The following is a 25,414-nucleotide window of genomic DNA, read 5'->3' as shown; positions in this document are numbered from 1 at the left end:
AAAATTTATCTGCTTTAGTATTTTCTTTAAATTACTGGTTTATCATGCTCTATGTCATGCTCTGGTGGTTTATCATGCTCTATGTCAAACTCACAAGCAGCTTTTTGAAATAAATAATTCGCGAATAGATCACGGTTGTCACCATATCTTGATTGAATATGTTTTGTCTTTAACTCCTGCTTTTTCACTGCTTTTGTTCAGAATGATTTACACCAATGCATCTTAGCCACAATGCATTAATTGCTTATTGCCTGTTCACTTTATTAATTACTGGTTTTGTGGTGAGTGGGAAAAAGATTTTGCTGTGTAATACATGGGATGAAAGGTGAGCTGTAGATCTAGAGTATTTTCTGTGTCAGTAGTTCTCGTACTCATTTTTGTACCGGGTTTTGAAATGTAACAAATGTAAACAAGGTTGGCAGCTGCTCCCTTGGATGATTGGAATGAAAAGCTAAACTATTCTGTGCCTAAAGACTTCCCTAGTGTTGTGGTTTTTCTAGGGTTTTTTGTTTGTTTGTTTATTTTGGTTGGTTGGGTTGGATTTTTTTGTATGGAAGTTATTTGATAATTCTGTCAGTAAATAATGCATAAATAGAAACGAATGAAAATGAAGCAGAAGTTCAAGCTAGTAGCTACAAGACAGCATTTAGATAATCATTACTAGCAAAGAGTCCAGCTTGCTTAGTCTTTTAAAAAGCTAAATAAGTATGTAGAAAACTAAACTAATGAAGCAGGGAAATCAGGAAGTGTCCTACTTGGAATATGTCCTCTGCAACTGATGTTACATTCATGATGCAATAAATGGATGAAAACAAGTTTTAGTGTCATGTGGATAGCAGTGACAGAGTAAAATCAAGTTCTGAAAGTAGTTCATCTGAGATGATTGTATATTCTGGTTGGCCATAAACCATATCAGTATAGAAATTCACTTGCACAATCTAGGTTATCTTGAAAGATATGAGTGCAACTGGATCCTGAGGTTAGAAGTGAAAATTACCTACTTGAGTTTTAACTCCATAATAGTCTCTGTGTCTCAATAATGTTGGAAGGCGCTTTTGTGGATTGCTTAAGGTATTGGATGTTTAATGAAAATAGGCACAGTGGAGCGGTCCCATCTGCCAGTAACAATAGTCACAGCTGCTGCTGTAGACATATGGCAGTAAGGTTCTCAAGCAGGCATCCTTGGCATCAGAAAAACTTCGTAAGGCATTCGGGAGATAATTTGTAGAAGCTGAGAAAAAAAAAAAATCCTTCTAATGGTGTGGGTTTATTTTTTTCTCTCTAAGCTTTATAAATCTTCAGCCTAAACCTAAATATTTAAATTTAAAAAAATTAATAGAGAAACCTCTAATTTGAGTTACTTTTCTGTTTTTGTTTTTGTTTTTTTGGGTTTTTTTTGTTTGTTTTAAGTTTTTTTGTCTTTTAAGATGTCTCCTGCTTTATGCAATTGTTCTAGAGCAAAATAAAAATGAGTGGGAAAGCAGGACTTAACTTGAAAGGCTTTTGGTTTATGGCGTGTTTGTTTAAATTAGTGATACTTGAAATATAATACTAAAATTGCTGATACTTGCAAAATAATGCAAAAGTCAAAACTTTTGAAAGGTTCAGAAAGCAAGGTAGCCTGATCAGATACTTTATTGGTATACCTCGACAGGGTATATTGTTAAATTTTGCCCTTTCCATTGTTACGTAGCTCTAAATAGTAGTAAAGTCTTTGAAAGAAGCTTAATCCTAAAGGGGAAAAAAAGTAGTATGGTTTACTGATCTTTTTCTTTATGATCTAATTTTAACTGTTTACTTAATGAAGACTCACACTGAATGGATAAGAAACCCTACTGTGTGTGTATGCCTTCAGGAGAATAGTAAGTTTGGTTTTTTTTTTTCCTGCAGCAGTATTCTGTAAGCATAGTTCGGATAGTTTCACAAAGGAACCTGTATCATGGAAATAATCTTTGGTCTAAATGACTGATGAGAAAAGTCCTTGTAAGACACACTGGCTTTTATTTATACTAGCACTGAGTAGATGTACATAGTAAAGTATTGGGAGTTTGTGTAGCCTGTGCTGCATAGGTAGAAAGGGCAAGCAAAAGAATTCATTGTAGTTTTAGCTCATAACTACTTTTTTTCTTCTTAAGAGACATTTTCAATGAAAGTATAGAATAGGAGGGAGGATTCATTCTCATAGGTAGATTTTAGTTTTCTCTGTCTTCTGAAAATCAGTAATTTCAGTTATGTCAAAAAATAAGCAATACCCCATTTCTGATGACTTGTGGCTGCCAAAAAGCATTGGTTCTTAAAGCATGTCTTGTGTAGTGTTTTTTCCATGTACAGCTTGTTTTTCTTTTTTGTTAAGTGTTTCCAGTTTTTTTTGCTTGCATCTTGCATGATGAGGTTGTCTTGGGAAAATAAACAGCAGTAGAGGGAAGTCACTTAACCCCTACCCTGATTTTCTGCTCTGTAAATCCTCATAACTGCAGTTAAAACTAAATGAATGCTTGTCCAGTATGTTAAGACTACCTTGTAGTCATGGTAGATGTGTTATCAAACAGGCTATTTTGTGGGAAGATAAATTGTGTGTTGTGGAGGATGCATGGTCTTACATTTGAGGTTGAATTGTCAAAGAGGTCACAGTCGTCGAGGTTACCCAAGTTGTTCTAGTGACTGTCCAGCTACCAATTACTACATTTGTTGGAAGTCCTGTGACAGGCGAGGAAGGTTTGAATGCAAGTTTGTCTCAAAGAGAAAATGGAGTCAGTTTTCTTTCTGAAAAGAAAAAAAACCCGAAAATATTTTTAGCTGCTTCATTTTCCTTCTAAAGCCTTTCTACTGATTGTATAAAAATAACTTGAAGTGTTAATTTTGCAGTTAAAAATAAAAGGGGGGGGAATCTATTTTGGAAGATGACTTTGGGGAGGTGGGAGAAGATGAACATTTAATGATTTTTAAAATGTTAAGGTACAAATAATGGGCCTGGAGAAAGACCGTGGGATGACTAGAATGTTTCAGCTAACGTGAAATGCAGTTGGACTAGATTTATAGAACTGTTATGGAGTTAGTATAGAACTATAGTAGAGGGAGATGATCTTACTGATGAACTCAGGAAAGTTTTCTGTCACTGGTGAGTAAACTGTGTGAAATGCTGCCCCTTCAGGATTAGTTCTGTGTCAGTGGGCACTAGGGCTTTAGAGATGATTCTTTTTATTAAATGCTTAAATAATGTGCCACCTTTTAGTATGCAAGTAGAAGTAAAGAAAACTCAAATTGTCAATACGATCTACTTTTGGATATTTGGATATTTTCACTACCTGAGGCTGGCATTGTAGTGGTACATGATGTCCTCTTAATGCAGTGCTGGCATGTGTCTGAAGGTCAGAATGGCCTTTGAAGGCCATTGATTCTTGAAGATGTAGTCAAGTAAAATCAGGGGGTGGAGATACAGTTTCATCTGCCTTGAAGCAGAAAACATGAGGAAAGCATTCAGCTCAGCTCCAAGTGCTTAGCCAACTCCATACGCAGACCCGGTAGGTATCCTTAGTAGTGCATTTTCAGGTGATCAGCTGACAACTGAGGTTTTGGAATGGTTTTGGTTCAGCTTTTCAGATAGGTAGAACAGTATGGTTCGACTAGCTCCGGCTTGGTGCAAAGCCTGCTGGCATGCTGTTCTCCAAGAACACCAGCTGTAGAGATGGTATTTATAGCACTTGGATCTGTAAGAGCAGCTGAGGATGAGAGCAGCTTTCTAGCAGCTTCTGCGAGCAAGCATTTGCCTTGCGCTGGTGCTGTTGAGCCTAACTCCCTCCCCCATCCAACCTTTCTCCCAGTACAGGGTTGAAATTCCACAGAGGGGAGAGAATCCGGTTGAATTCCAAATGAGCTGTTCTTAGCTTCTACTTGGTTTCCTTCCCTTTTAATGATTTGAAAAATGCAAACAATGCTTTGAAAAGCAAGCACTGCTTTACAAGCTGGAAGTGTCCATTTCCCTTCATTTATCTCTTGTAATAACAACCCTGAAAGTCTGTCTTATAAAAACAGTATAGCCATATATCTGATTGCAATGTATGCCTAGGAAAGAAGCCTGTATTAAACGTGTCTTTGGGGTGTTATTCACGTTCCAGCAAATAAAGAATGCCTGCTCCACCCTGCTCTCAGTAACGAACATGTTCTCATTGTTGTCATTCCAGTCTACAGATGGCGCAGATAGATTTTCCAGACCCATGCATTTTAAGGGACTCTATATTTAATGTTAATTTGGTCTTGTGGAGTCAATTCTGAAAGCCGTGGAACTTTTATATTGGTTAGGCATCGTAAATTAAAACTACTGTTTATATTGATGCAAATAGAGTTTGAAGAAGGCGCAGATGAATTACTTGGTATTTGTTTTCCCAAATGTTACCCTTCCCAAAGTTCTGCCTAGACTGGAATGTTTTTTGAAAATTTCTGCCTATTCCTCTACCAATGATTAATGAGAACAAAAGTGAAGACAGGACGGTGCCTTGTTTGCTAGCTGCTATCTCTTACTATGTGTAGGCATTTGGTAGGAATGCGTGCTCTGTGTATGTTACTGCTGCCACTAGGAGAATTGTTGAGGCTGGTGTGAAGCCTCTTTCGTGAGATGAAACCTTATTTGATTTCATATGTGGAAATTAAAGAGGCTTTGTGCTTTCAGCATTGACAGATGTGGTAGCAATATGGAGTAGAAGATGTAAATGACAGAAAGCAGGCTGTATTGCACAAATGATGAAAATGAACTTTTTCCAGTTCCATATGTCCATACCTGACTTTCACCATTATTGGATTTTATTTCTGATTGTCAATTGATAGTTTTGGGTTTTGTGTTGTGGGTTGTTTAAAAATATTAATCTATCATTTTGTTCCCTGCTCCCTCCCTCCCCCCGACTGTGTATCAGCTAATCCCAGGATTTAGCCCAAGTTAATTCTGTCTGCTGGTGTTTATGTGAAGGGCAAACTGCAGTTAGCCAGTTCTTCACTGGAGCACCCTACAGTGACTAATATGTGGCATGTCTGATGGCAGAATGCCCAGTAATATGACTCCGATCGCTGACAGAGGTGGAGCTGTTGAATCTAGTGACTTGACTTTAAATGCAATGAGGCATAAGAGAATAATTTCCATTCTCACCTCTTGCATGCTTTGCGCTCTGTCTCTCTGTTCCAAGAGTTTATTAGAAAGAATTGCTTGTATCCCCAGACATTGAACTGCAGATAATTTCTAACCTGCAAAATTTGTGACATGCTGAGGAACAGTGATGACTGGGATGAAAGCACATTAGTTTTGGACTACAAATTCAGTGTCATAATCAGACATGAGATTTAAGTGGTTGAGAAGTGGTTTTGGTCATTCTTTGTGCTTGCAAAAGTATTTATGTGGCTGAGTAGATGGGAATGGAATGAGGGGGCTGATCTTGTCTAAATTTGTTTGCTTTTTTTCCCCTGCCTTTTTTTTTTTTTTCTTCCCCTCTCTCTTCTCTGTAGGTCTGTCGCTGTGTTTACTTGGTTAGTTTTAATGGAGAATGGAAGTGTAAGTCCAAAAATGAAAGCTTGAAGTGGGAATATGTTTGTGTATATGTATAGGAAGGGGTGAAAAGATAGAGACTGTTGCTTCCCGTTGAAAGTGTCCTAAAAGACTGATTTTGTATAAGCTCTCTGTTGTGCTCCACACTCGGCGTATAATTGTAAAATAAATGCATATTTGCATGTGCTTTTTGATTTTCAGCTTCAACAAATCATGATTAGATCGTAAGGCAAAAAGTTTAGATGTCCAAAATGACAACAGGAATGCAAAATATTACACACTACAATATGTATGGGTACTGTTTCAGTAGTGAAGTGGTCTTTCAAAGTTTGCTAACAGTTTTTGCTGAAATTTAAGACTAGCAATGAATTTGATCTTATAGATTTGAAGGTTGAAATTGTATGTTATTTTTATGCTAGCTGATAAAGCAGATGGTAGATGTTATGAAAAATGTTAATTAAGGAACAAGTAGGATGGACTGTGGAAGTACCTTATGCCAAGAAATGAAGTTGCCTGTTTAAGTAAGGGCATGTTAAAAATCCAGACGTTTTGTGGAGATTGGCTTGTTACTGTTGATACAGCACATCTAAAATTATAATTCCTTCATTGACGGTGCTTCTGCTTTCTCTTTATTTTTTTTTTTTTTTTTTTTTAGGCTGTACTGCTCCTACTATATACTTCTTTTATACAAGGACTTATTATATAAGTATACGGGTCTTATATAATGATACAAAATTTTAGATTATTTGGTATGAAGAAATTTGTTTTAAAGCTGTTGTCTTCCTTACTTTTTTGTCAGTGACATGTAAAACTCATTAGTTAGAGGTATCAAAATAACCCACCATCAAATTTAAACAGCTAAGCAACTAAAAAGAATTGTTTAAATGATTGGAGCTTCAGAGAATATGTGGATTACTCCTGCTTAGAGGCAGCTCAGATGGTGTGAAGCAGCTCTGTATGGCTTACTATATAACCGTAAGGAGAAATAAGCTTTTGAAATGCAAGCTGTGTCTCTAGGTTGGGGTAGCAGTGCGTATTAAATAAACTGCTCCAAATTAAATGGTAATGCTGCATAGCCCTTCACGCAGTGCACTTCTATTCAAATTTCTTATCAATCTATGACATGTAATTACTTATTCTGTTTGCTTACCATGGTACAGAACTGATGTAAGTGCTGTGTCTTAAGGTGAAGTGTATAATTTAAAATTTCTGGAAATTCATAATTGAACCAAAAAAAAAAAAAAAAGGTATAATATGGGCATTTATCTCCCTCAACCAAACCAATGATTTTGTAGAGCGTATTTTAAAAACATGAATATTCCTATGCCTTTTTCTCAGCCACAGGTAAATGATGGACATTAGCTTAAACTGTGGTGGCTGCTTTGATCCCGGAAGAGTTTTGAGACGCTGCAGTATGAGAATAGCATTTTCAACTTGTTTCATGCTTTTCACGTTTCTGGGTTGTCTGTCTAACCTTTTTCAGGAGTAGTGGTATACGAGATGGTGACTTTAAAATATCCTTTCCAGTTTCTGCTTGATGCAGAAACCTTAACTTGTGGAAAGCTGAAAGATTTCACATGACCTAAGAAGTTGGCTCTTGGTGAAGAAAGGGGCCTGAAAAAGAGATTGAGTTTCTCAGAACCTGGCTGTAGGCTAAGTTCAACATTCAAAGTTGCTATGGTGCCATGCTGATGGTAACTAATTATAGCTGCGGCAAAAAGCATTAGTGTCAGTTTACAAACAGAAGAGTTAATTGCCACATTGGACCTTTGAAATAGCAGATAAACAAATTTATTCTTTAAGATAAAAAGGCCATTAATGTGTTCCTGCTGTGATCGTCTGCCTTATTGCCTTTCTCATTTCCTGAGGCTCTGTAATTAAACCATTAGCCTGCGTACCATGCCTTGAGTCTGCAGTGGTGAGAGGAGATAGATGACGACCTATTTCATGATTCACTAATACAATTCATCTTGGCCTTGCATGGTTTAAAAAACAAACAAAATAACTGAAAAGCTTTTAGTGTTCTTGTGGGTATTGGAGACGCTGGAAACAGTCCTCTTTTTTAATTCTGTTCGCTTCCTTGTTCAGCTGAAAACACAGCTTGCTGAATATCACTGTACATAAAATTAGTGTTGCTCACTCAGTCTAAATTTCTTCACGTTTGTTTCTTTTTTTTCCCAATTCGGTGTATGAACTTTTAGGATAAAGCTTACCTGTACTATAAGAAGTCTTTTAATTTCTTCAGAAATATCCATTAGCTTCTTTAAAAGTAGTTAGATTTCATGGTTTTGCTTGTCCCTCTGAAGAAGATGCTTGGTGCATTAGACACCTTCAAGTTAGGTCAGTTACTTCAGTTTGAATTCCTGGTTTCTTAGCTGCCTCCTCATCTTCTTTCAGGTGTCTTATTTCGCATTATTGCGTACCTGGTCACTTGGTTCAAACTCGGACCGAATCAGACGTGACCGATGCTAGTAGCTACCCACTTGGTGCTCAGTGTTCCAAATGAAGAGGGTTGCAGTCTGATTGAAATCCATTAAGGTGGTAATCTTACATTTTCTCAATCAACTCTCCTGGATTCATTTGTAGACAGGCTGCAAACTCTGTGAAACCAGTGATTCTGAAAATGGAGGATGTAGACTCTGTAAGGAACAGGAATGGGGATAAATAGACTTGAGGCTTGGACTAGAAGCTGAGAAGGCTCTGACTGGATCACAGTAGTGAGGGACAGCATGCAGAGTTCCTGGCAGCCAGGAGGTTTTCTCTGACCCATTCCTGCTGCACTGGAAGGTTTTGGCTGGACAGCTGCATTCCCAACCTCTGACAGAGCTGCCTTCTTGCACATTAATCTCCCTTTCCTGATACGCTTCTCAAGATATGCTTTACGAAAACATGCATCCTGGAAAGTAGTTTTCAAAATAGTCAGCTGGGTGTGGAACTTAGTGTGAAGGAGCTGAGGAAAGCCTCTTTAACAAAATAATAAAAAATATGGTTTAAAAAAAGATGGGACATAGTGGAACCACTTGTGTAAACCACAGAGCCTGAAATTCCCTCTTCACAAATGTGATGGATCAAATTTAAGCTTGAAGCAAGTAGGATGAAGCTGTAGTGGCAAGCTTGTAGTGCCTTTCCAGACACTAAGCCTGTTGCATAGTTAGAGATCTTTGCTTTTCATGGGTGGTCGATGTGTCTTTATGCACAGAGAGGAAAAACTACCTATTATTCTGATTAAACGTTTAGCATCTTTGCTTTCTATTTGGAAGTGGTGGACTTTTCCTAGAGGTTTTTGGTTTTTTGGGTTTTTTTTAAACAATTAATGGGAAGTGTGTATTTCTACATCAAACCTAGTTTTGAATAATGGTGAAATTTGTGCTGCTTGTTCTGTTTTCTGTTTCTGACACAACAGAATCTTAAAAGGCAATTTAACTCTTGTTTCCTTGGAGAGACCAAATGCAGCTTTGCACTGGGCAAGAGAAATGTCCTTTTTTGCTTATAAACAACGATATAAAAATGATGAATACTTGCTATTTCACTGTTGCTTCTGAGAGGAGACAATCAGTCATGTCAAGAGGGAAATGAGTGAGATCAAAGCTCTCTTTTGTGATTGCATTTGCACCTTCAAATAAAACTGCACCAATGTGACACTGGGGTAACCAATGCGTGGTTTTAGGGTGTGGTTAAAAACATGTTTCTTGGTCAGCAAAAATGTACCTAGGCTTCTGCGTGTCTTGATTGCCTTCACAGTTTGCCAGGCAAGGAGTTTCCCTTTTCCAGGACAGTGTTGCAAATGCAATGCACCAGTAAAGGTAGCTGCCTCTCTCTTTCCCTAGCCATGAATTCTCTCACAAGAGTAGTATCAAGAGTTTGGGTTGAAATGATTTGCTGTTGAGATTAATCAACAGACTGTATATTGTCAGGAGAGGTGCTGGCAATACATGTTTTCCTGTATCTGCTTAGAACTGTGTTATACAGTACATAGGCATAGGTTCTAGTACATAGGAATGGGTTCTATTTAATTCTGCTTTTTTCTGCTTTTAATGGTTCGATTACTTTCCCTTGAACTTATAGCCCAAAACAATTGAAGAAAATAATGATGTTATTGACTTCCAAAGGTTGTTACGTTGAATTAATGAGGAGATTGGTTTTCATTTGTACTGCTTTTTTGGGTAGGAACTTCTGGGTACCAGGCATTACTTCTTCCTTACTTTTCAGAGCTTTGATGTTAAATAATTGAATGAGAAATGACAAGTAGTTGAATTGTAGCAGCCTGGAATACGCTGAAAAGAGAGAATGATTTAAGTTTGGGGCAGAGGAGTTGTCTTCTGGGACTTGTTATTCACTTTTAACTTTAGAACTGGTTTAGTAGTGCATGCTGTAGATGTATTGCTGTTTGTTTAAAACTAGAAGAGGGAAAATAAAGCCATATATGATTGCTTAGGTTACCAGTTTGTTATGTGTTGATGCCCATGTTGCTATCCAAAGCCACAAGCGTTTTTGCCATCTGATACTGTACTGGTGCAAGGCATATTATTCATTGCTTTGCATTTCTATCAGCTTTTGTAAGGCAAGAATGTCAGCACAAGGTGCATCCAAGGGAAATGGAGTTGGCCACGAGAAATAGAGTAGCAACTGTTGCTATTTGCAATCCAGACAATGATTTTTTTTCTTCACGCTGTAATTTTGGACAACAGCCCCGTTCAGGGCCACAGCATCTGTTAGGAGAGTGATTTAATTTGAATGAGGGATTCTGTAACCACTTTTTCAGAGATTTCAGTGCAACATGATGTTAAGTTCATGTTTGAAATGATAAGAGATGTGGGTGCTATAATTAGTATTTATCACAGAAGTGAAGGGAGAATTCCCCATCTCCCAAAGCATAGCCTCTAACTCTATGTGAGAACTGAGTATCCTTTGTTTAGGATGATTGGTATCAGGATGTAAATCATCCCCAGGAAGACTGTCACCACCTTAGTATGGCTTCTTTCTTTGTAGATTTTGTTTGCATGTGTCACAATTAGTCTATCACTCCCAAAGGCAGATTGCTGCTTTAGGTGCAGGATGGGTATGTGTAAACCTAAGGTGGTTTATCTAATTTTGATACCCTTGAGAATATGCCTTTTACAGTCCATCCTTCCACAGATGGTGTTGAAAACAGCTGCTGGAAATAATAGATTTAAGTTTTTCCAGCACTGTAATACTGAAAAGAAGGAAGCAGTAGAGATTCACTTCTGCAACAAGAGCTGTGCTTATAAATTACCCTCCTTGGAATACAGAAACTACAGACATTCTGTATGTCATTAAAATGACAGCTGAATCCATTGTGCATTACTCCCCCCAGGCAAAGGTTATAGGAAGCTGTGCTGTTGCTGGGAAAGGGGGAAAAAAAAAATCCTCAAACCCAACAACCTAAAAAGTATCTGGAAGAGCTTTTGTTAATTGTGGGGAATGCGCATGTGTGGGTCCAATACTGAAAGAATTAGAGGATCTGAGTAAAGGAAGAGAGCATAAAATTTACAGATGTACTGATATGAAGAGAAAACAGGGTTTTTTGTTTTTTGGGGTTTTTTTTATTAAAGCAGGTTTATTCTGGTATTTGTAAAGTGTTCAATGACTCAGCTCACCTGAAGTTTCTTTGATTCTTTATATAAATACTTTGGGAAGAAAATGAAGGCAAGGGTTACAAGAGCTGAAAAGGCAGTTGGTGACAGCTTTTTGAATGAGACTTTTAAAGGCTATAACTGTACACTGGCATTTTTTCATTCTGGCTTTTTGTGCGTGTGTGTGAACTTTATCATAGGACCATCATATATTATACATAAGTTCCAAAGAGGAAAAGGTACACAAGTTGGTTGGGGGGGGGTCACTGGAATTCAGTGCCTGTATACACTAAGGACACTTAACAGTAATTTGGTTGGTTCAGCTCATGTCAGTCCTATTAAAAGGCTTTGTGCATGTAAAAGAACATGGAAATAAATTATGCAGAAAATCTCTGAAATGTCTGTAGATCCAATTTTTGGTTTGTATCTTCCATGCCCTGAAAATACTGAGTTTCTTAAAGAAAATCCTTGTACAGTGAGCGCTTGTACTGTGTAAAATATATTTCTAAATAGACTTTCATTGTGCTGCTATGAAATCACCACGGATTCCTGAATTTGTCTTTTGGATCTTCATTCTTGCTGATAATCCCTCAACTCCAAAAAAACCTGTACTGTTCTAGAAGCCAAGGGATCAGGATGATGTACTGCTGGCTTTCTGTCCAACAGAATTCTGTTTAGCAGCAGCATTCTTTCTAGGATTATTTTTTTTTCCCTTGACTTATTTCAGATAAGGCCTACAGAAATACTATGTTAGGAAGCTGTGAGTCTGTTACTTCAATCTTACTACTCCTGTGCAGTGTGGCAACTCTGTGCATATTTTGGATCACAGATTGAATTGAGAGTCAGCAAGCTCATTAATTGCACTCCTAAATGTCACGTTAGCTAAGAGTTTAAATTTTATTTCCTGTAGGTATTATCAACCCAAAGAATCCTAAGGAAGCACCAAAGTCCTTCAGCTTCGACTACTCTTATTGGTCCCACACATCGGTAAGTTTTTACAAGACAACTGTTTGTTTGCTTTGGGGTTTTTTGTTTTGTGGTTTTTGTGGGTTTTGTGGGTTTTTTTTTGTTTTTTGACTGATTTAACTGTATTCTCTTCTGATCATGCCATCCCTGTCAGATGTCTCTCTCGCACTCCTTCAGGTTAAAAGCTTGTCATTGTATGCTCTCTTTACCTGTTTAAAGGAGAGCAGAAAGCCAAGCTCCTTGAGTCTAATAACAAGTTGTAAATGTTTGCAAGTCTACTGAAAATATTCTCTAACAATGTTCTACATATTTTGAGGATGAGTATGAAACACAGTTAATTCAGTTTTGCTGTTAGAAAAATGAAAGTTGCTCGAGTTCTTACAGTTCAAGGAGAGATGTGGTCTGGGTTCCCTTGGACTATCTGGAAAAGACAGAGTAGTGATCCATGTTTCCGATTAGCTGCAAAAGCAATAAACTCTCATCTAGCTCCTCTGCCCCACCCTCCTGCGAATTGGTGCTAAGGTCTTTCTGACTTCCAGTAATTGTTCTACAGCAGAACTGTGGTGTTCTGCCATCTACCCCTCCCCTGCCTTACTTATTCAAAAGATCTAGAAAAAAGGAATAATGCATTCCTCTAAGTTTCTTCTCTGCACGAACACAACATAAACCATCTGCGTAGATAATTAGTATGATTTTTTTCAAGTATATTTATAGAGGACTTTCCTAAATGATCAAGAGATGACATCAGAAGAAAGAACATAAATATATATACTGAATCCAGCTTTCTGTCAGTGATTTTGTGTCCTGTACCATGCCTAGAGCTTGGATTGCCTCTTGTGACTGGATGTTGGAGTCTGATCAGTATAGTGCCTGAATACCTGAAACGCACTTCTTAAATAATTGAGAATTAATTTCTGCAATTACTCAAGTTTCATTTGGAACAGGTTCTGTACTTGCCTTGAGTTCTGGCAAGTGTATTCTTTTTGCCATCTTTAACTTGTCATTTTTTTCATTGCATGTGCAGCAGTGCCTCTTTTCAAAGTGTAACCAACTTCAGTCGAGCCTTTGAAGATAACTTGCTTTGTCCTTATACAGATCTCTATCACTGGATGTATCTGCAGTAGAGTTTATGTTTCAAAGTAGCTTTTTTTTTTTTCTTTAATTCAATGTTATGTTTCAGTTTTATTGCTAACCTTGAGTTTAGCCATGGAACAATGTTCTGATACATTGGCCTTCACTAGTTCAGGTACTTGCTAATTTGAAATATTTATTAACATACTTAGGGATTCTGTAGTCAGCAGTGAGGTTGTCAATAGAAACCTGGATTGTATTAGAGAGTGGAATCAGACAGCTGCAAGAAATAGATGGTCATTTTATTGATTCCTTTATACTCTTTTAACCCCAAACTTTAAGCAACTTCTGCTTCTCTTTTCCCCCTGCTACCAGAGTCTTTGTCAAGACCATCCACTATGAGATTTTTGTAGCTTCCAGCCTTTTGTTCATTTGTATTAGCTCTCCGAACCCTACATTTGATTTTCTCCCCTCCACCTCCCTCCTCCCAAACACCCTGAATCTCACTTGTCAGTGATCTTGTATGAAACTTTCCAGTAGTGTCAACAGTGTTCACCAAACAGAATTGGTTGGTTTCTTTGTGCAGATCGTTTTCTCAGCATTGATAGAGTGCTCCTGCAAGTGTTACTGTTGTTCTTCTCCAGCTGGTACTGCCTTGGGAAAAAGCTGTGTGTGAAAATGTGCTATATTTGCCTCTTCCTAAGAGTCTGACCCACAAGTTAAAAGCTTTTTGGAATGTTACTTGAATGCTAGGGTAAGACTCTATTTATGCTGTTTTCATGTCTTTTCAGCCTGAAGATCCCTGCTTTGCGTCTCAGAACCGTGTGTACAATGACATTGGGAAGGAGATGCTGCTGCATGCCTTTGAGGGCTACAATGTATGCATTTTTGCCTATGGACAAACCGGCGCTGGGAAATCCTACACTATGATGGGCAAACAGGAGGAGAGCCAAGCAGGCATAATCCCCCAGGTAGGACAGAACCCGGAGAGGGGGTTTGTTCTTTACAGCATGTTCAGACACATGCTTGCTTATATGCTCTTTTTATATTGCAATAACGGTTAACAGAGAACTACAGCTTACTTTTGGAGTGAAAGAAGTCTACTGAGGAAAGAGCATTATAAGTAATTTTCCCTCTGTTACTTGTTTTTTTTAATTATACTATACATTCTGTCTATTTTTCCTACAACCAATTTCTCCACTTCCCCAATAAATTAGTAAATCAAGATGTTCTATTCATGGGGTTTCTTGTCTTCCTCTCTGACTTTAGCTGGGACAGCACTTAAGCGCTTTATATTCAGCAGGAATTTGAAAGGTGGTATTACTGATGAGCATGCCACAAACTTTATGTGGAAACAAGTTTCCCTAAGCTAAAATTTGAGTATTATATCTTGCTAAGAATTGAAGACATATCAAAATACTAGGAAAAAGTATTTATGGTAGTTGAGCACAGCCCAGTGTTACTTTCCCCCTTTGAAATTCTTTTTTGACATTTGCTGTGGAATTTGAAGAAGTTGAGATACACCCCCCAAGAAATTTTGGCTGGCAAGAATTTATGCCATCATCATGAATGTAGCATTCTATAGCAGTTGGTTGTGTGACACTTGATCTAAATGCAGACCTTCCTCAGTGTGTAGGCGCTGATGGTGGCCCAAGTTTGTGGGAAGATAGTGTGTTCCTCCATTCCCAAAATAGAAATCCGAGGTTGGATTTCAGTTTTAATAAGTAAATATGCTGAACAGCTTGAGTCCTCATTCTGCTGCAGGTTTGCTGTAGACATTGGCCCTGTGCCACAGGTGTGAAATGGACAACACGGAGCTTTGTTCCCTGTTAACACCGGGGCATACGTACTGCAATAGGTTGCAAGTGATTAGCTTAAAATAATGTTGAAAGAGCTGATGTGATGGACAGAATTGTTACAGCTAAGCATTTTGTTTTTATCACAGTACTATAACAGTAGCAGTGTAAAAGGGGAGATGAGCTGAAAATCTGTAACAGCAGCTTTGTGCTAAAGTGGTTTTTTTTTTTGTTGTAATCTTCATATTCCTGTTTGTGCTTCTGAAACCTCAAATACATACAAATTAAATGTGTTCCTAAGAAAAACCCAACTTAATAATGCTCTAGTAGATTTAATAATGCTCCTGTTATCTACTACAGTTCCAAACCAAAATCATTTCCCTCCAATTTCATTGGAGGCTTTCTCATAAAGGTACAACATGATTTATCTGTTCAGGGAGACCTTGCTGAATCTGTTCTCTTTCTTGTCACATACACAGAAGCTACAGCACAGCCATTTTCCAAGTAATACAGGTTGTTGACATGAGATTCTTATGTGTTGGCAAAATTCCCTCTGTGCCACTCCCTGGTGTGAAACTTTATGATACTTTAACCATGTGCTGACTGAATACTTCAGTGTGTCCTTTCAAAATCTGTTTATTTTTCATACAGTGGCTTGTAGATATCTGTTTCAAGAAACCTCTTTCTACTCCTTAATTCCTCTCTCTACCCATGCTTTTTAACCTCCAAATATATATTCATGGCTTGCCAACTGTTCTTTTTTTTTTGTCTTTTATTATCTTAATTTTAGGTCTCATTTCAGTTACTTGTAGACAAGCACTCCTGAAGTGGTTAACTGCTGCTACTTAAAGTACCCTGCATATGAAGATACTGTTAACCAAAATTTGAGATAATTTCTGTCTATTGATTTAAAGCCGAATTTTGGAACTTCACATCAAATAAACAGACTGTTTTTATGAGACTAGGGGAGGAATAAAGATTTTAATCATTCTTTTCTAAAATGATTACCTTCCATTTCAGTTGTTACAGGCTTTTTCTGATTTTATAGTACAGAATAATAATACTGGATAAACTTAGAACAGTTGTTGAGATACTATAGAAAATAAGTGTGGATGACAGTGATGTAGAATTGAGATTAAGTATCTTCTCAGTGAGCCTGTTATGTGGTTGATATAATAGTTTCTTCTCCTGCCCTCGCTCTAAAGCTAATTTAATGGCATTCTTCTGACTTGTGTTTAATCTCTTTCCAGCTATGTGAGGAACTGTTTGAGAAAATCAATGACAACAGCAATGAAGAAATGTCATATTCTGTAGAGGTGAGTACGGTGAGGGATCAAAGAGTGTCAGTGAGCTGGACATCAAACTGATCTTAAGTGCTGCATTATTAAGATTCTGACTTCCGAATTTTTTTTTTGGGTGTGTCTTTTCTCTGTTTCATGTTTGAGGCAAATGTAAATAAAACTTTTCTGGAACTTTTTTTACTCCACAAGGAAATTTGTATACCTTTACCTTTGTAGCAATTCTGAAAGAAATCATGGGCTGAGAAACCTAAACATGCGTTTACAGAATTTTTTTTTTTACTGCTGAATGGAAGACTTACGTGATTCTTGTCAGTTACTACAGTCATAATTTATACCCTGTATGTCTAGAGGACTTGTCTAGAATAGCTTGGTCACACAGTCTTTCCTGACATCTGTCAGTAAGGTTGTTTTACACAAAAAATTGTTTAAGCTGTGCATACATAGGGAATTTGTCAGTACTTAATTTTTCTTAATTATTAGCCTTACTTAAGTTGTTCAGAAAGTGGTTTTCTTATGCTATCATACTACAGCATTTCTTTCTCTGTCTTGTCTCTTTGCCCTGCTCCAAAATAAAAATAAAAGCATCTGCTTTTTTCTTTCTTTTACTGTTTTTTTTTTTCCTCTAATCAGTCTTAATGGCTTGACCTGCATATATATTGCAGGCTTCAAAAGAAAGGAGGACAAAAAAGCCAGAAGAAGTCAGATGTGATTTTTATTAATAAAAGTGAGCTTCAGTCATGACTGCTTCTAAATTACAGAACCGGGAATTGACTAGTTCTGTAGCTTTGAATCTGTCTATTTTAACTTTTTGTTTAATTGTATCTTATTAACATTTGATGTCTTAGTGCTTGAATACCATGGGAGTATCACATTTAGGATTTGTGAATGAGAAGATTCCCACATTTTCATGATGTTTTTTATATTTGGTACTTGTTAATGGTTTTGATTATGTCTCCAAGCATAGACTTGTCCATGTGAGAGAGAGCAATCATCTCTCTCATAATGGAAATTATAACCATCTGACAAATACGCAGACAAGGGAAGACAGCTAGGCAGAAATAGTAATGAAAATGTATAAATAGGGTATGTGATCTGTTTTTGATATGGAATTAATTTTTCTGAATTGCACTTACACAAAAAGAGACCTTAAATTTTTAAAACCGCTGCTTACATCTGTAATCTCTCCACAGAATGAAAGTGAATAGCTTACTGTCTCTTTTAATATTTAATATCTTGACTGCTGCAGCTGCAAAGTACCTGTTGGACTGGCATAAGCCCAGTGCCATGAAAAACATAAAAATTAAAGAATGCATTAAAAAATAATCTTAGCTTTATAATTTATTTCAAAGGGTGCAGGTTTAAGATTGCTGTACTTTGAATAATTGTACTGATGACTCGAATATAGCAGGACGTGGGTACAGCTTAGAATCAAAAGTTGCTTTTGCATACAAAGAAATAATTTTTATTCCCTTCTAAAATTCATGAGATGCCTTGTAAGCAGACTCCTTTTGCCATCTCTCTTGTCTGCCTCTTTAGAAAAATTGTTTTGCTGCTGTGTCATAATAAAGCTGTTAAGGTGATTGTGAACTCAAGTGTGTAATTCTTAATTAAACACCAATGTTTTTTGAAATGGCCGAGGGATCTATACCTGGATGCAGAGCCTGCAGCTTACGTTGGAGATCTGACACATGAGACTAGTGACTCTTCTTTCCCTCTGCCCTTGTCTCAAGTTGTTAAATGAATTTAGAGACTCCCCAACAGCTTTCCAGTAGGGGACTGAGGGAGTTTCTACAAGTGGCACTCTGAAATGCTGCAGAGCTGCTTGCAGAGCAAGCCTTAAGAAATGCTAAATTGTCCATGCAAATTCATGCTTTCAGGTGAGTTACATGGAGATTTACTGTGAGAGAGTCAGAGACTTGTTGAACCCGAAGAACAAAGGGAATTTGCGGGTGCGAGAACATCCTCTGCTTGGACCATATGTGGAAGATCTGTCCAAGTTAGCAGTCACATCTTATACAGACATTGCAGACCTCATGGATGCTGGGAACAAAGCCAGGTTAGTGATGGTGGCACATTACATGTTTTTATTTCTGTTGTGGGTATAAATGGCATATAGAAACAAATTTAAAATACCTTCTGTGATGCATTGGCACTTTTTAAAAAAATTCATGATGTATGAGGATTATTGTTGAAATATGCGCCAATCAATGCTATTAAAAGGCTGAAATTGATTTGTGTGGTGAAATAGCCCTGCAAATGGCTGTATAGATATTTAAAGCTTGTAATGGCTTGACATGAGGTATGTAAATAATTATACTGGATGTTAGTTCTGCCTTCGTTATGTACTGTATCACTATATTGGTATAAATAGACGTGTGAACACAGTCTTTTCTTTCATTCGAGTGGTCAGAACTAAAGTTGGCATTCTAGCTTTAGTTCCGGTTCATTAGTAGTTGTTTTCTTGTCAGCTGTAGGCTCCATTTAACAACGTGTGGGAAAGACTGACATAAATGCTGTGTGGGAAAGACTGACATAAATGCTGCTTGTGTTTTCTTGGGTGTTGTGAAGTAGCTTATGGAGTACATAGATTGAGGAAGCTCTGTTTAAACTGTGATTAAGATGGGAGTAATTCAGGAGTGGAAGAAATCAAAGGGTTTGTTAATGATATTTGGTTGGCTTGGTCTTGGTTACAGGGCAGAACATCAACTCTACAGCCTTCTGGTCTTGTTCCTCTCCAGCTGCATTTAGCCCTGCAGGTAGTTGTACTTGCAGCATAGAGGCTACTGTTTTCTAAACATGCCTATATCTGTTCATATTTTAGGACCGTGGCAGCTACCAACATGAATGAAACCAGCAGCCGCTCTCATGCTGTGTTTACAATTGTCTTTACTCAGAAGAAACATGACACAGAAACTGATCTTTCCACAGAGAAGGTATGTTACAGATAAGCAGTGTTCTGACTTGTTTTTCACAATCTTCCATGTAGTCATGGCTGGGTTTAAACTGGACAATTGGCAGTATAGTGAGAAAATGAGAATTAATTGTTTTTTTCTGGTGGTTTGTTTAAGGCTGAATTTGCTGAGTCCCTTGACAGCCCTTTTATTTCTTGTGGGATTTTGTTTGATTGTAATTCTAAAACCAACTAAATTGTGAATATGTGCAGGAGGAGACTATATAGGTGAGGGAAAATACAGCCTTAAGGACTAGGTTCAGTGGGAAGCAATCTATGAAATGTGTATCTTCCGCAGTCATGTTCCCAAAACCTTCTGAGGTTTTGCTTGTCAGTGCAAATTGCTTGCCTTGTTAGGGCATAGAAATTGGGATGAGTGAGACTGAGACACTTGCTGGAATTCGCATGTTACAAAGGAGGCACACTGCTTAGCGTGGAACAGTTTTCTGGCTTTTATAACTGAAATAGAGACTCTGCATGCAATGTAGGTGAATTACAGGTAATGGTCACATTTCTGAACTGACTACTGTGGGCAGATCTGAAAAAATAGATGTATTGAAAACACACACCACACACACACATCACATCCCCCCCGTAAGACCCTGTAAAATTATCATTAATTGACATGCACTCTGTATCTTTAGTTAGGCCAGTGCTTTACTGTTGGTGTCACTGTGGTCAGGATGAAGCATTAAGTTTCTCATCCTTTGAGGTTCTTGTGTTATATGTAGCAGTAATGATTTATTTGGCTTGTGTTCTGCTCTGTTCATGTGAGATCTCATTCTCTCTTTATAGGTATAGTGATACTTAGAGCATATTCAGACACTTCTTATCCATAAGATAACAGCATCAAGCTAATTGTTTGTGAAAACTTTGTTTGACTTTAGTTATAAGCACATTACAGTGATCAGTTTTTGGGGGTTTTTCTGTTTTAGACAGGAGAGTGTTTCTCATGTCATAGAATTGGTTGATATTTTGTTCTTAGTCTAGTTCACCAAGAGCTAATTCTTGTTCTTAATGTGCTTTCCCTCTTCAGGTCAGCAAGATCAGCCTTGTGGATCTAGCTGGGAGTGAGCGGGCTGATTCAACTGGTGCCAAAGGAACCCGATTAAAGGTATTGGGCCATTGATGTGTGGGGAAAGAAAGGGTGCACAAGCGTGTGGGGTCTTTGCTTGGAAAATAATAAGGAAAAGAAAGGATTGCTATTATAAGTATGGAAAAAACAGCTGCAAAACTGAAGACTTTTTTTTTTCCCCTCTCATCATGGATGTGACATACAGAGATTTATGGCTGAACAATTTTAATTACTATATAATACTGGATTGTGTTTTCTCAGGAAGGAGCAAATATAAACAAGTCTCTCACAACTCTGGGCAAAGTTATTTCAGCACTAGCTGAAGTGGTAAGTACAACATTTACCTTCAACAGTCTTTCTGTAGCTAGTAAAACTGCGACAGTAAAAACCATGGAGTACAGCAGAATCCTTCACTGTTCTTGGCCTAGTGTTCTCAGCCAAACTAGGTGTGTGTAGTTCAGTAGGTGACCAGTGTTTATGGTATTCTGTGAATGTGATGCAGTCTGGTAGAAACTTTATCTGTTGATAGATTGAAGCATTGGTTTATTTAGCTGTGAAGAAACCTTGCAAAAGAAGCCTGCGTTTGTGTGGAAGATACATCCATGTAACAGGCTTTTGGTTCTTCAGGGCGGTAATTTTATTTTTATTTGAAAGAATAATTTTAGAAAACCAACTGCAGCTTAGTTGTTAAAGGGTTTAGAAATACCAGTGTAATAATTTGATTATCACTGTTTGTTTTTTTGAAATGACAAGATTTAATGTGTTGAGTGAGCATATGTTGACCCAAACATAATGTAGGTTTAGAAAAGTACCCTGTCTTTTATGATCAACTATTATTTAAAATAAACCAGGTAAATTATTGCTGTTCTTTTTAAAAGTGAGTTCTCAACAGCTTGGACAGGTTGACTATACTTAAGTGCTTTTTAGGTTTTTTTTAAATGAAAACTATAAACATTCATTATACTTTTCAAGAACATAAAATACTATCCAAGCTAACATGGGAATTGCATCTAAAGCTCTGTTCAGAAACTCATCTTGTATCTTCTTCCTCTTTCTTTGCTGCTTTCAACTTAGGATAACTGCACTAACAAGGTATGATGGTCTGAGTAGTAGTGGATGTTGTCTTTTTCTTCCTGAGTGTAAGATTTTATTCTCTTCACTTTGGAATCAAAGAACAGGGATCTTTTATGTCAGATCTTTGAGAAAATGCTGTGACTATAAATTATAGTTATGAAGCCTGAGAATTATCAGTACTAAAAAAACTTTTTAGGTGGGGGATAAATTAATGAAAACTACACATTTAATTATCTATTTAGGAATATTCTTCTATTACATTCCTGCTCCTGATTTGATGACTTACCTTGGGAATATTTACTTTTAGTATGGAAAACTTTGCTTTCATGCATCTACTCAATACTTCTTTTCTTTACCCCAAGTGATAGATTCTAGGCTATAGTCAATTCTAGATTTCAGCTTTAGCATCTGGTTCTTACCTACCCTTAGTAATTTTACTTGTCCATTGTAAGGTTATTCACCTTTTGCAGGGGACAACAGAACTATTGCAAGACTAACACATTTTAGGCACCTCTTGTGTGTTAAGAGGAGTTTCACACAAATTATAATCGGGCCTTTTATTGCAAAGCCATATCCTGTGTTAAATGTTGTGTGGAATTAAACTTTTGGCATCTCTTGAAGCAAGACGTTTGCCTACTGACTGTGTAAGTAAATGGATGACCCAAGACTCACATTCTGTTATGGAGCTTTTGAAGTTAATCATTGTTCTTTTAGACCAAATTTAGACCAAACAAAGCTAGGGAAAGGCTTTACAATGAAATTTGACGGGAAGTCTGCCAAAGGTTTTGGGAAGGCCCTTTTCTCTTGTGGGGAAGATGTACATTTGTCACTACTGATTTTGGGACAGAGTACTTGGATACTTGGGCCTTGTGGCCTTGTGTTTTGGTTTGAGTAGTCTCTAAAGATATTATCTTTCTTCTTTTTAAAAAAAACCCCAAACCTAAGCAACACACAAAATGCCTCCAAACCACCTCCCTTCTCCTCATAGTTCTAATTTCAGTGTTCAAGTGTTCAGCTATTCCGTCCTCAAGTTTCCTAATAACTGCTTACAGAAACACAGAAGTTTGGATAGTTGTCTTTTCACATGTGCACCTGTATCTCTGTAGCTGTGCAGCCTCCAGTAATACGCTTTTGACTGCTCTGAAAAGACGTAAATTTTCTAGGAAAGGAAAAGTGAATCTTCCCAGGAATGAGTAAGGGTTTACTGCTTAAATTTTCTTGGAATGGTGTTAGAACACAGAATTTAAATGTCAGGAAGATATTCTTCCTACACAGAAAAACCTTTCTGAAGGTAGTGCATTAAGGGAGTTCTGTGAACTGCTTATCATCATCTGTTTAGATGTCTGAATATGTTGCATGTTATCTAATAGCAAACTCAACAATCACTTGTACACCTGAGATGGGCAAGCCCCTTGTTAAGATAGCATGTGTGTAGGCTGTCATGGTTCTTTTAATACCTATACTATGATTTTTATGTCTTAAATATTAATTTTCCATCCCATGTCTTATTTTTCAGTAGTGTGTTCTTTCTTTGTAGAGTAAAAAAAAGAAGAAGACAGACTTCATACCATACAGGGATTCTGTACTAACATGGCTTCTTCGAGAAAATCTAGGTATGGTTGACTTGCCTGTGCCAGTATGAAAAGAAATTCTCACTAAATGCTTTCAACTTACCTACCTTAAATTCATATCAAGCATGAGGTTAAATATTTCTGGTAGTCAAATCTGAGCCATGTAGTTCCACCTTTTTTTAAAGTTACAACTCTCCTATGATTTTTTTAATGTTCATTAGTAATGTAGAATATAGTTGAATTCTATATTTTATTGAAAATACTGATATTTAAGAGGCAATTAGTGCCTAAATTGTACACTCTAGTTAATCTAAAATCTTGCCTGTTCATTATAGGTGGTAACTCCAGAACTGCGATGGTTGCTGCTTTGAGTCCGGCAGACATAAACTATGATGAAACTTTGAGCACTTTAAGGTACTTTCTTTTTGTCTGAGATGGATATGGGTAGCTGTTGGCTGTAATAGCCACATTCTATCTTTCAAACCATCTGTTATTGTATTTTGATAAAGTCTGGGGGGAGGAAGACTATACTGGCAAGAACTCAATCATCCCAAAAGAGGAAAACCAATCTATTGTATGTGAGTAGAGAGCTAGGGATTTATTGCCAACTCTTAACTTGAAAAATCAAACTCACCTTCTCTTTGTATGTTCTTTTCCAGTGTGGTCCCTAAAATAGAGCATATTATTCAAGCTTAGGCTTCAAAGCACTGAATAAAGAAAAAAGAGAAAACTTGTTTGTTGTACATATTGTTAATCCATCTTGAATAGGACTTGTCTATTTTGCAGCAATACCCTGTATTAAATAGAAATTCACATGAATGATTGAATATAATCCAGGATTCTCTTCTGACACACAGCTGGAAGCTAAATGTCTCCTATATTGCTGCATTCCTGTGTTGTGTATATGCATTTCTGTGTTCGTTGTAAGGTTTCATTGTTTTGCTGTGGTTCCAGATACGCTGATCGTGCAAAACAGATTAAATGCAATGCTGTCATCAATGAAGATCCCAATGCCAAGCTGGTGCGTGAGCTGAAGGAGGAGGTGACAAGGCTTAAGGATCTCCTGCGTGCCCAAGGGCTGGGAGATATTATTGACAGTAAGTGGATTAAACAGACCTTACCATCTTGAGCTGGGTTTCTCTTACCAAGGAGGGAGAGCTGGGCCTGTAAAAAAAAAAAAAAGACATTTAAACTTTGGAAGTTAAATGTAAGTGCTGATACTAAATTTTGAAGGTGTTTTTAGAAATGGTAGGCTCTTCTGTCTTTAAACAATTGATCCTAGGATCGTCTGTAGTGTTCACAGGCCACCTTCAAACTCTCAGATTACTGTAGAAATAATTTTGTGTAATAGAATTTACACATTCAGGAGTTGCTGTGGTGGGTTATGAAGGGCTTGTTGTTAGGCTGCCAATAAAAGAAGAATAGTTGAGATATAAAAACTTAATTTCATACCAAAAAAGTAAGCATCTTTTCTTCCACCTTAAAGGGTTAATGTTATTAGTTGATACCTGGCTTCAATGCCATCCTTGCTCAGAAAGGAAAACAATGGCTAATTCTTGTTGGACAGAGTCCCGAGTGACAAACGATTTGTCATCTCAAAATAACTAGCTATCAAACAGCTGCTTGTGAATAAATAATGAATTCTCTTGGGGCGAGGTTTAGAGTTAGGTTGGCAGAGCAGTATAGTACCGTTTTGCTTTGCCAGCAACCTCTTAAAGCACCAGAACACACTTGTGCCTGAATTATTTGCTTGTCCTCATTCCAAACAAGGCAAATAAACTGAAATTTTAGCTGCTATATTCTTCTGTAATATGAACAGTGATTTAACTCCTAGCGAAGGAGATGCCCATAGAAACACAGAATGAGTTCCAGTGGACTAAAAGATTCACTGACTTTAAAAAAAAAAAAAAAAAAAAGAGTAAATGTTGCACCAGTTTCTGATTTGTCAGAGCTTGTTTGCCTGTGAAGCAGAAGTCCTGACTTAGTCACAGACTGCTTAAAGATGTGTAACGTGTATTTACCTTTTTGTTTGCTTGTTTTCAAGAGAATGGGGCCAGAAGACAATGAAATGCAGGTGTTTTCATGCTTGGTACAGTCTGTGGTTTTTGGTTCTAAATCAAAACTGAAAATACTATGTGTTACTGAAAATTGTGTTTTGTTTCTTTAAACATCAAGTAGTATTCTCTTCCCTTTCTGTGGCTAGTGAACCTTCAATTTTGATCCTTCTTGTATTTTCCCTCCTGCTTCCTTTCAGTTGATCCAATGGGAGATGAATACTCTGGAAGTGGAGGCAAATGTGTGTATTGTGTGATTCTCTTTTTAACCTGCTTTCTCTGGGTCAGCTTTTAACTGAGCTTTGCATGCCAGCATTTCTCACAGGGAAATCCCAGACAGAACACTCACGGTGGAATGCAATGCAGTTTCATGGAAACTAGCTTAACCAGCATTTCTTAGATTGAGTCGACAGTCAAAAAGTGCAAAATTTA

The 25,414-nt window shown here is 37.4% G+C and overlaps 1 protein-coding gene across 26 annotated transcripts in view; it reads left to right on the top strand.

Annotated features, from left to right (window-relative positions):
- The window catches only part of KIF1B (kinesin family member 1B), a 90,684-nt gene that overhangs the window by 4,479 nt on the left and 60,791 nt on the right, over positions 1–25,414 (top strand). For 14 of the 26 annotated variants that reach the window (XM_026862450.1, XM_026862439.1, XM_026862459.1 and 11 more), the window contains exons 2-13: positions 12,035–12,111; positions 13,953–14,132; positions 16,208–16,273; positions 18,136–18,314; positions 19,080–19,191; positions 20,245–20,322; positions 20,545–20,610; positions 21,358–21,375; positions 22,895–22,970; positions 23,264–23,342; positions 23,883–24,025; positions 25,183–25,224. In XM_026862450.1, coding sequence (XP_026718251.1) covers positions 12,035–12,111; positions 13,953–14,132; positions 16,208–16,273; positions 18,136–18,314; positions 19,080–19,191; positions 20,245–20,322; positions 20,545–20,610; positions 21,358–21,375; positions 22,895–22,970; positions 23,264–23,342; positions 23,883–24,025; positions 25,183–25,224 — 1,116 coding nt within the window. The remainder of the gene's footprint in view (positions 1–12,034; positions 12,112–13,952; positions 14,133–16,207; positions 16,274–18,135; positions 18,315–19,079; positions 19,192–20,244; positions 20,323–20,544; positions 20,611–21,357; positions 21,376–22,894; positions 22,971–23,263; positions 23,343–23,882; positions 24,026–25,182; positions 25,225–25,414) is intronic. The other 12 variants (XM_026862458.1, XM_026862454.1, XM_026862452.1 and 9 more) reach the window with 3 other exon arrangements.

This window comes from Athene cunicularia, assembly GCF_003259725.1.
Source record: "Athene cunicularia isolate RWA chromosome 21 unlocalized genomic scaffold, athCun1 chr21_part1, whole genome shotgun sequence".
NCBI lineage: Eukaryota > Metazoa > Chordata > Aves > Strigiformes > Strigidae > Athene > Athene cunicularia.
The sequence above is the reverse complement of the archived record's forward strand: the minus strand, read 5'-3'. Positions and strand labels throughout refer to the sequence as shown.